This window comes from Notolepis coatsorum (assembly GCF_963971535.1).
Source record: "Notolepis coatsorum genome assembly, chromosome: 9".
NCBI classification, from domain to species: domain Eukaryota; kingdom Metazoa; phylum Chordata; class Actinopteri; order Aulopiformes; family Paralepididae; genus Notolepis; species Notolepis coatsorum.
Window position 1 is genome coordinate 129,100,110 of NC_140173.1, and position 12,240 is coordinate 129,112,349.

General features: G+C 42.8%; 1 protein-coding gene across 1 annotated transcript in view; it reads left to right on the plus strand.

Moving 5' to 3' along the window:
* Window positions 1-12,240, plus strand: part of ryr2b (ryanodine receptor 2b (cardiac)) — a gene marked incomplete at both ends in the record, with an annotated part of 396,550 nt that overhangs the window by 229,762 nt on the left and 154,548 nt on the right. Inside the window, 8 exon segments of the mRNA XM_084321996.1 lie at window positions 595-718; window positions 1,096-1,211; window positions 5,446-5,519; window positions 8,097-8,218; window positions 8,589-8,638; window positions 9,215-9,275; window positions 9,945-10,204; window positions 11,482-11,563. Of these exon segments, the coding sequence (XP_084178122.1) occupies window positions 595-718; window positions 1,096-1,211; window positions 5,446-5,519; window positions 8,097-8,218; window positions 8,589-8,638; window positions 9,215-9,275; window positions 9,945-10,204; window positions 11,482-11,563 (889 nt within the window).

Below are 12,240 nucleotides of genomic sequence, written 5' to 3' on the forward strand. Positions count from 1 at the left end.
ACATCCAGAATCCAGCTACTGGAAACTACATTGAAAGTAAAAAATAATAATGCAGCGTTCTGCCACAGGGCACACTGCATTATCGGGACAGCGCCCCTAAGAGGATCTGGCCGGTAATGCACTTTCCAGAATTTGAAGAGGAGGGTAGATCTGCAGTGCCGCTCGGTGACATCGAGTAGGTTATTACATGTCCGTGGTTGGTCCTTAACCGGTGGATTCGAAACACGGATATATACGTGGTCGGGCGGGAATGTGTTAATGTATCGCGTAATTTCAATATGGAATTAAGAAATATCTAAATAAAAGCACACGTTGTTGAACTTGATCATGCATATTTATTAGAACATTTTATTACAGCACTATGTTATCAATACACTTTTATAAAACGATGCATATTTAGCCCAAATATGTTGCCAGAACATTAAAAAAAATATATATACAGTTTATTGATTTTTATTTAAAAAAAAAAAATGCTTGCCAATGCGCTGTCACTTACCCACGACCCCACTTTGGGTCGCGACCCGTAGTTTGAGAACTGCTGCTTTAGGCCATATTGCTCACCTCTAGTTCCAAGTCTGATGTTCCTTTCCCCAGGGGGAGGGGGTCACTCACTGCTGGTGCCCTACGACGCCTTGACTACCAAGGAGAAGACCAAACTCCGCGAGAGAGCTCAGGATGTCCTCAAGTTCCTGCAGCTTAATGGCTACACCGTCTGGAGGTGAGAACGTAAAAGAACACAACAGTGTGATGGTTATGGGCCTCTCTGATGTCTGTCATAATGGGCACTGAGCAGGCAACAAGGCTTTACAGGTCCAAGCTTTTCTCAAGGGCACTCATGTCATGTCTTAACAAGCCGTGGTCCTACGGCTGCTTGACCTCAGTCTGGTCTTTTTCACTATACAGTACAGGTTATTGCTATGAAATACAACACTATCAATGAGGGGGTAATTGTATTGTCTCTTTGACTCTTCACGACACGACATAACTGTATCTCACACAGTACACAAACAATTAGGTTACTATTAAAGGTTACAGTTTACTCAAAGAAGAAGGATGTTTAATGGGTTGTCTGGCTGCTTTCTGTCTCTACTCCAGGGACAGGAAAACAGTGGAGCTGGACTCTCCGGCCATAGCCGACCGCTTTGGCTACACCTTCCTTCAGCAGCTGCTGTTTTACACAGAGGAGGCCCAGGAGCACATGCTGGAGCTGGGTACATATAACTCAGGGATGCACTCGTTTTAGTTTGAAGAAAAAAACTATTTGGAGGGGAAGAGAGCATGTTGTCCCAACGCTAGATGCCATGAAAACGAGAATTCTCTAGGGAAGGGAATTAATCCAGAGACATAGACATTAGGGGTGGGACGATACGAGTAACTAACAATGCTGATATTTGGCCCTTGATAACGATAATATCACAATACACAATATCTGCGATAATCCATCACAATAACTGTAAATGAAGAAGAAAAAAGACCCATAAAAAGGCAAAGAATTATGTATTTATTCACAGAATTTATATGAAAGCTTATCAGATCCTTTAGTGTGCATCACAAACCGGCCAATTGTACATGAAATGTGCAACAAATTGCATAGAGCCTCTTTAGCACACACTGACGGCAACTTAATTATTATTAACTCTTAATTATTTTACCAACGGAAAACTTTGTTACCACGTGCAATAGAAATATATATACACCATCTGTTTTATCTAATAAGATAACGTTTGTTCACCTCATTCCAATCAATTTTATTGCAGTAAAATGTGATTGTCAAGCCCCCCCCCCCCCCCCCAAGCCAAATGAATTAAATATTGTTTTGAGATGGAGTTTCCCTTTAAGCTTCTTAAACTGCTTCAAAGAAGGCAACATGCTGTCGATCAGACACAAAGTCAACCAGTTTCAATAGTTTCCCAGCAATACAGTTTCCTTTACAGTGAGAACTGTATATTTATAAAACATAATATGGAGAAGTTGAAATTTCATTGAGGACAACCTTCAGAGAGACTTAGTCCAAAGTAGAACACTAGACCACACAGATATAGCGCAAAGTAGTTTATTGGTTGAGTCCCCAATAGCATTGAGCCTGGGATATTGCTGTTGATAAGGATTTATGAATAGCCATGGCCATGACCTATTGAGCCTGTGTTCTATGAGTCAGCTCCTCTTTGAATCCTGATAGCCGGAGGGTACCTTTGATAATCTCACCTCAACATAACTCTAAAGTAGGAGATGTGAACATGCATATATACACACACACACACACACACACACACACACACACACACACACACACACACACACACACACACACACACACACACACACACACACACACACACACACACACACACACACACACACACACACACACACACACACACACACACACACACACACACACACACACACACACACACACACACACACACACACACACACACACACACACACACACATACACAGACGGATTAGACTGTCCTTACAAACATGTCCTCAGGGGTGTGTGTTTATCTGTACAGCTTTCAGCAGGCAACTGCCAGAAAACATGTGTGTGGTGCACTCACATTTGTGTTAAAAAAATGTTTTTACTTCCCCCAAGATATATTATAAGAAAACACAACAACTTAATTTTATTCATTGTTTTAACTATATCACTCTAGAGCAGGGCTATTCAACTAAATTGTTCAGGGGGCCACATTGTCAGAAACCCAAGGGGCCAGGGCCGGACTGCCACGGCGCCTCCCCGTGCTATGAATATATGTACACTTGACACAACACGCAACCACATTTTCACAACTTTTATTTAACTACATTGCAAAAGTAGTATACTTTTCAAAAAAGTGCTTCATTTATGTGCCACATCTGCAACATCTCCTGCAGAAAGTGCTTCATTTATGACTGTGCAACAACTGCAACATCTCCTCTTCAACATTTCAATATACAAATAAAATAAAAACAAACAAGTGCATGATGTGCATCTGAACATTCTAACATCAACACTTGAACAAAAACACACATTTATAGTGCAGCTGAGCTTATGAAAAAGTGCTTCATGTCTGTGCAACAACAGCAAATCACAGCATCTTATTAGCACTTATTGTCCACTCTTAACTCTCAAACATCAGGGGGGTGGGGGCAGACAGGCCTAGCCTAACATACACACATCTAATGAGAGCGATTGCACTTCTTTGACTGGGCAATGGCAGAGAAAGAGGGTTCATAGGAAGTGAGGGCTACCCGCAAACAGTGATGCAAATGCTCATTTGTCAAGGAGGCACGTTGCTTGTTTTAATGGCATTCATGTGAGAGAAACTGGATTCACAGGTGTATGTTGAGCCAAACATTGTTAGCACAGATATTGCCAGCGTTTTTATTTTGGGGAATGTCTTGACATGAATACACTTTATCCAAAAAGTTTGTTTTGGATTCATTCTCAAGTGCCTGCTTCAGAGCAGATGATGCTTGCATGTCAATTATTTCAAGTTGCAGGATACCTTCATCAATGTGAAGTGATGCAAGGAACTCTTGTCCTTTTGTGGAAATAGCAGCTACATTGGCAAATGGGTTGCTCACAAAATGCATCAATTCTCTGGACATGTCAAATTCATCAAATCGACTTGCAAAGTTTTCCCTCAATTTATCAATGAAATCTGTCATTAATTGAGTGACTTTTGGCTCAATTGTGCGTGTTAACGTTGACATGAAAAAAAAAAAAAATAAAAAAAATAAACTTAATATATTTAATATTATCATGTAATCTTTGCGGGCCGGTCAGAATCATCCCGCGGGCCGGATCTGGCCCGCGGGCCGCCAGTTGAATAGCCCTGCTCTAGAGTAACTCCACTCATTGAATGGATATAGTATTACAGTACATAGTGGTTTTTATTGAATTAACCTAGTATTACAGTACGCAGTGTTTTCTCTATTGAATGAATGTAATATTACATTACACAGTGTTTTTTTTATTAAATGCACATAGTATTACAGTACACAGTGTATCCTTATTGAATAATGTAGTATTACAGTACAGTGTTTTTTATTGAATTAATCTAGTATTACAGTATGCAGTGTTTTCTCTAATGAATGAATGTAGTATTACAGTACACAGTGCATTTTTATTGAATGAATGTAGTATTACAGTACACAGTGCATTTTTATTGAATGAATATAGTATTACAGTACACAGTGTATTTGTATTGAATTAATGTAGTTGTACAGTACACAGTGTATTTGTATTGAATAATGTAGTATTACAGTACAGTGTATTTGTATTGAATAATGTAGTATTACAGTATACAGTGTATTTTTATTGAATGCATGTAGTATTACAGTACAGTGTATTTGTATTGAATGCATGTAAGTTAGTATTACAGTACATGCATGTAGTATTACAGTACAGTGTGTTTGTATTGAATGCATGTAGTATTACGGTACAGTGTGTTTGTATTGAATGCATGTAGTATTACAGTACAGTGTGTTTGTATTGAATGCATGTAGTATTACGGTACAGTGTGTTTGTATTGAATGCATGTAGTATTACAGTACAGTGTGTTTGTATTGAATGCATGTAGTATTACAGTACAGTGTGTTTGTATTGAATGCATGTAGTATTACGGTACAGTGTGTTTGTATTGAATGCATGTAGTATTACAGTACAGTGTATTTTTATTGAATTAATGTAGTATTACAGTACAGTGTATTTTTATTGAATGCATGTAGTATTACAGTACAGTGTATTTGTATTGAATGCATGTAAGTTAGTATTACAGTACATGCATGTAGTATTACAGTACAGTATGGTTGTGTATTGAATGCATGTAGTATTACGGTACAGTGGGTTTGTATTGAATGCATGTAGTATTACGGTACAGTGTGTTTGTATTGAATGCATGTAGTATTACAGTACAGTGTGTTTGTATTGAATGCATGTAGTATTACGGTACAGTGTGTTTGTATTGAATGCATGTAGTATTACGGTACAGTGTGTTCGTATTGAATGCATGTAGTATTACGGTACAGTGTGTTTGTATTGAATGCATGTAGTATTACAGTACAGTGTGTTTGTATTGAATGCATGTAGTATTACAGTACAGTGTATTTGTATTGAATGCATGTAGTATTACGGTACAGTGTGTTCGTATTGAATGCATGTAAGTTAGTATTACAGTACATGCATGTAGTATTACAGTACAGTGTGTTTGTATTGAATGCATGTAGTATTATGGTACAGTGTGTTTGTATTGAATGCATGTAGTATTACAGTACAGTGTGTTTGTATTGAATGCTTGTAGTATTACGGTACAGTGTGTTTTGTATTGAATGCTTGTAGTATTACGGTACAGTGTGTTTGTATTGAATGCTTGTAGTATTACGGTACAGTGTGTTTGTATTGAATGCATGCAGTATTACGGTACAGTGTGTTTGTTTGTGTTTCTCCCCCATCAGAAGTGCTGCAGGCTCGAGGACAGATGGCCAGAGGGGGGGTGCCACACCAGCAACAGATCCACTTCTTCTCTAAGGTGAGCCTCACAACAATAGAACCAGAACCAGGTCCAGATCCACAGTCTGATATGGATCTGTACCGAGTGCTGCTCCCATTTCCCCTGTGTCAGTGCTGTTATCTTAACATGATTCATTGATTGATTGATTGATTGATTGAAAACGTTAACAGATTGCAGAATGAGTACAATACAGTACGGCTCAATACAAACAACTGCTAAGAGGATGCAGACCAGAACAATACTTTCGTCTTGTTTACATCAGGGTCCTCCATTTTCAATTCATCAAGACATTTATGACATACAAGACGTACAAATGTACAGTACTGTGTAAGAAAAAGAGATCATAAAAAAATATATACATCCGAAGGAGAAGAAACTGTACATTGGAAACGTTTTTTTTTTTGTGTGGTTGTTTCCTCATGTCGACTAATTCGTTTTGTTGCTTGGTTACCACTGGCAACCTCACTAAAAGTGAAAGGCCTTTGTGGCTAATCATTTTGAAAATCCATGTGGGGGCGTGTCGGTTTTCATGCAGGACATTGATTAAAGCCTCCCACACAGTTCGGTGTCTGAGGACACGCTGAATGAAAAGGGCTAATTTCTCTCTGATGGGACCCCCTGAGTCACAACCAATCAACTGAGCCCATGAACAGCTGTCATTACACACCCACACACACACACCTAGCCACACACTCTCACACACACAATGACACATGGATCAATTATTTGATCACGACGTCAACGACTGATGCAGAATGCCAACCGTCATTATTTGACAGCACCACTCGGGAGACTGTGAAGTGTTTTAAAATGTCTGTTCCCTGAAAACCGGTAGTAATCATATAATCGCATTCCAACCTGTGCTCAAAACCTGCTAATCACAGTCATTATCACTCATTAGTTCCCTTTCATGGCATTGCCGTTTTCCATGTACAAAGAATGTTGCCAGAGCCTCAGGACCTGCGTGAAGAACAGGAGTGAACTTCATATGGTCACATGACCTAACCAGTGACCCTTGGTCTATCAAATGCTGTTCATGTCTTATCCTCTCTCTCTCTCTCTCTCTCTCTCTCTCTCTCTCTCTCTCTCTCTCTCTCTCTCTCTCTCTCTCTCTCTCTCTCTCTCTCTCTCTCAATCTCAAAGCAATGTCTCTTTCCAGAAATCATGGCCCGGTTACTCAGGATAATACACAGACCTTGTTGCGAGCAGTTTCATGTGGGAACTATTTTCTATTATTTTTTTTTATCCACTTTTTCTCCCATCCCAATTTCGTATGTATTTTTCTATTGATAGCACCACTCGGGAGACTGTGTGAAGTGTTTAAAAAAGTCTATTCCCTGAAAACCGGTAGTTATCTGGTCTCCCACTGTAATCATATAATCACATTCCAACCTGTGCTCACGGAACCTGCTAATCACAGCCATTATCACTCATTAAGCGGGATGGTGTCTCTTAGAATCTAATGAGCCGTTCCCTTTCATGGCATTGCCGTTTTTCCATGTACGATGATCAAAGAAACGTTGCCAGAGCCTCAGGGCCTGCGTGAAAAACAGGAGTGACCTTCATATGGTCACATGACCGTCCTAACCAGTGACCCTTGGTCTATCAAATGCTGTTCATGTCGTTTCCTGTCTTTACAATAGAACTCTTTGGTCTTTTCATGCAACAAGGACACATGGTGTCATAGATGTGAAGAGACTGTGGTCCATGTTGTGTTAGCTCAGGTGCCCTTTGCGCATAATATTTTGCCAGCACAGCAAACACACACGTGATGAAAGAGCATTGGCTGTGATATTGGCCCTGAAGGGAAGCTTAACCTCTCTCTCTCTCTCTCTCTCTCTCTCTCTCTCTCTCTCTCTCTCTCTCTCTCTCTCTCTCTCTCTCTCTCTCTCTCTCTCTCTCTCTCTCTCTCTCTCTCTCTCTCTCTCTCTCTCTCTCTCTCTCTCTCTCTCTCTCTCTCTCTCTCTCTCTCTCTCTCTCTCTCTCTTGCATGTAGGTTAGGTAGAAGTAGTAGAAGTAGAAGCCTTTATTTGTCATCAGATTAACACACACATGCGATGGTCGACCCACAGGAACACACACACACATGCACTGAGTCGCTGACGAAATGTTCTCTGCACATCCCATCCCGTCGTCCTTTCCCCCCCAAGGGCAGCCGGGAGCAGACAAAGGCCGGCCCTTCCCGGGGACCAATCCAAGTGCTCCAGTCCATATTCATCAGGGGCGCCACAGTGCTAGCGATCTGTTGTGCATGTTTTTCCATTGGGTTTATATTCTGGAGGGGAAACCCTTGCGAGCACGGGGGAGAACATGCACACTCCACACAGAAAGGCCGGGAGATACCCCACCTGGGTAACTGGCAACATATGGCAACCTGGTCCCCAAGGGGGAATCGAACCCAGGACCTTCTAGCTTAGAGGCGACAGTGTTAACCACTACACCACCGTGCCGCCTAAACAATGTTGCACGTAAATTACATTCTGACGTTCAAACTTTGAGAAGACACCAATGCCCTTCAATATACTGTAGATCGGTACGCCTCTACTCCTAGAAGCTTTACACATCCAGCCCAGATCTAATGAAACCCTTCAACAGGTTATCCTGCCTCTGGTGGAGCAGTACCTGCAGAGTCACCGGATCTACTTCCTGTCCACCTCCGCCTGTTCCCATGGCAATGGAGGCCACGCCTCTAACAAAGAGAAGGAAATGGTCACCAGGTATGGGTCAGCTGACCTTGAGGAAACAACTAGTACTAGTAGAACTACAACATCTAACATTACCATGCAGCCTTGCAATTCCATTGCATTAAGCCAATTCTCAAGGAACAGATTTAGCAGGGTCTTAAACGTTAAACTGTTATTTTGATTGGAGATTTTGTCTCTATAGTCTTTCCGTCACGGATTCAGCTTTTATTCCTTGGGAAATGTTTCTCAGCCGCTGCAGTCTCCCTGTGTTTTATAGTCTGTTTCTCTCCATGTCTCTTTGTGAGTGTCTGCTACTTAATCCTCTCTCTCTCTCCCCCCCCTCTCTCTCTCTCTCACTATCTCTCTCTCTCTAATCCACTCATCCTCTCGTCTCCCCCTTTAGCCTGTTTTGCAAACTGGGAGCTCTTGTGAGACAGAGGATCTCACTGTTTGGTAAGGATAGTGTGGAACATAAATCAATGTTTTTTTTTTGTGTATTATTATTACTTTAAGATTTGTTTTTGTTTTTTTCTTTCATTTCTTCATATCTCCATCAGTTTGTTTTGTGCCCTGCCTCTCTGCTGTCATGTGTCTGCACGCCCAACCTTGTCTGACCTCCGTATGTCTGAGCAGATGATTTAATAGTGTCTGAGATATTAGTCTCATTCTCTGTGCGTGTGTGTGTCTGTGTGTGTCTGCTGTGTGTGTGTGTGTGTGTGTCTGTCTGTCTGTCTGTCTGTCTGTCTGTCTGTCTGTCTGTCTGTCTGTCTGTCTGTCTGTCTGTCTGTCTGTCTGTCTGTCTGTCTGTCTGTCTGTCTGTCTGTCTGTCTGTCTGTCTGTCTGTCTGTCTGTCTGTCTGTCTGTCTGTCTGTCTGTCTGTCTGTCTGTCTGTCTGTCTGTCTGTCTGTCTGTCTGTCTGTCTGTCTGTCTGTCTGTCTGTCTGTCTGTCTGTCTGTCTGTGTGTGTGTGTGTGTGTGTGTGTGTGTGTGTGTGTGTGTGTGTGTGCGTGTGTGCGCCTGTTCTTTTTAGGCAACGATGCATCATCCATCGTCAGCTGTCTGCAGGTCTTGGCCCGGGCCTTGGATACCAGGTAGCTAGATGGCACTGCTGTCACACGCTGCCTGCCAAAACAAGATCTATCCCCCCCCCCCCAGTCACATTAGTGTCCCGCCGTGTCCCCGAATGGCACGACTGCTGTAATTGAACCACTGATGCATCGGTGCTATCTGATGGCAGTTGATGTCACTGTTAGACCTTGGGGACAGTAACCTCTGAAGTGGGGCTACTAGTGTTCGGTCTTAACAGAGATTGATGTTGCTGGTATTTATCTGCCCAGACACGAACTTGATCTATTTTGCCGAATTCTCTTCAGCCTGAAGACTCATATACAACTTTTTATATATATATATATTATAAAGAAATAATAATTGTTTAGATGCAATCTCTGTATCACTCACTCACTCACTCACTCACTCACTCACTCACTCACTCACTCACTCACTCACTCACTCACTCACTCACTCACTCACTCACTCACTCACTCACTCACTCACTCACTCACTCACTCACTCACTCACTCACTCACTCACTCACTCACTCACTCACTCACTCACAGTTAGCCGCTCTGCCCCTAGTGGTGGCTCACAGGTGATGCGCTCTATGTAAGTGATAAATCTATGACACTGTATGTGACAGAAATGTCCTACCAAGTGGCGTATATATATATGTACGTGTCAGACCGTCGCTCTCCCCTCTCCAGGACGATACTGAAGTCAGCCACAGAGTCGGTCCGGACGTCCCTGCGCTCCTTCTTCGAGGCTGCGGCTGTGGATCTGGAGATGACTGTGGAGACCCTCTCCATGACGCTGGCCCCTCTGACCCAGAGCAGGACCCAGCAGCAGCAGCAGCAGCCCAGGGGGGTGGCCCAGGTGCTCCTCTACACCACCTCCACCCTCCTCCCCAGCCTCACCGCCCTGTTTCAGCACCTCAGCGGGCACAACTATGGAGAGGACCTCCTGGGTAAGGTTGATGTACAGTATATCACACAGATGGGTGGCACATGAAAGGGAAAACCTGAGTGAATGAGTGGAGAAACATAATGAATGCGGATGCTTCCATACAGGTGTACTCCAATTAGGCAAATAACATCCTATATCATGTTCTGACATGTATAATAATACTGAACAGACCCAGTTGACCTCGATTTTGGACGGAGATAGGAAAAATATCGAAGTGACTTTGAAAGAGGGTTCATTATTGGGGCACGGATGGCCGGAGCTTTAGTCACAAAGAACCTTTCTATCCTGATGGGAGTGGTCAGGATGACAATGCCTCATCCACAGGACACTAAGCCTAACCCATCCACACGAGGAATGGTTTGATGAGTATGAAAAGGATGTGAAGCCCCCGCAGTCACATGATCTCAACCCAATTGAAAAGCTATGGGAGATTTTGGACCGACGTGTTTGACAGCGGTCTCCACCACCACCATCAACCGACCAGATGAGGGAACATATTTTGGAAGAATAATGTTCCCTCCCTCCAGCAGAGGTCCAGAGACTTGTAGAATCTATGCCATGGTGCATTGAAGCTGTTCTGGCAGCTCATGGTGACCAAACACCTCACTACGACACTTCAAGTGGGTTTTTCCTTTAATTTGTCACCTGTCTGTAATGTATATAATGTATGTATGTGTTGCCATGTGCCATTTCACAGCTTGTGTTATTGAGGATCTTTTTACTTTTGTGTATACGACGAGAATCCGAGTGCCATGTCTTGTCTATATCCGTGTAATGAATGAATAACGCAATTCTTGTATTTGAACATGTTGAGTATATATACTAATGAATAAGAAACATTCTCTCCCCCACAATACAAACCTTTATACAGTGGTATATCCATACTGCAGTGTATACCATCCCCTGCCATTCCTGTTGAGCGGTCTCACCTGTTTCCCCTCCATGTGTTGTGAACAGCTGGCTTCCACACCTCCTAAATCACCCAGAGGCTTCCACCTTCTACGGCCCACGTCTCATTAAGTCTCTCCGTCGTCACCACGGGAGCGGCAGCGGCATATTGCCCCCCCCCACCCCCACCCCCACCCCACCCCCCTATTGACCCATCCAGGAATCGTTCGTTACATTAATTAACAACTATGGACTGTAGTATAGGCTGTCTCTTACTCTCTGGCTGCATCAGGTGTTCTGGTGCATGTGTAACTAACGCTCAGGAAGCTGTCAGAGAACGGAGGCTTACGAGGGCCCTAGATCTAAGCATCACCTTGTCTCTCCTTGCAGTGGACAGTGTCCAGGTGTCCTGCTACAGGATCCTCAACAGCCTCTACTCTCTGGGCACCAGCAGCAACGTCTGCACCGAGGGGTATTGTACTGTCAACCTGTTGCCTGCATGTGTGCCGTTTCCCCACTTTGTCTTATTGAGCATCTTTCCCTGTCTAGTAAGTAGGGATGTCCGATATTATCGGCCGACCGATATTATCGGCCGATATCGGCAGTAAAATGTGATATCGGAAAATATCGGTATCGGTTTAAAAAAAGAAAAAAACAATAACAATATTTGTTATATATATATCCAGTGAAATTATTAGTTACCTGAAATTATTCAGTTTTTTGGGGGGGAAACCCTGCATATATCGGTATCGGTTGATATCGGTATCGGAAATTAAGAGTTGGACAATATCGGAATATCGGTATCGGTAAAAAAGCCAATATCGAGCATCCCTACTAGTAAGGTATTTCTGCACGGAACAACAGCACGTCTATGGTTTATTCATGTGGCACAGTGGGTATAGTTAACCCGTGCACGGTTGTCATAACAGTCAACTTGTCGCAGGTTTGCATGCATATACACATGTAGGTGTGAGGAAAAATTATGTGTCAAACTTGAGGCCAGCGGGGAACACATGGCCTCCATACATTTTCAGCTGGCCTGCACATTTTATTTGTTTTATCAATACATTTTGGCCCGCTGCCATTCCTTACTAAAGAAATTCAACGGGCCTACATTAGGACAAATCAAACGCATATCCCTCTCACTAT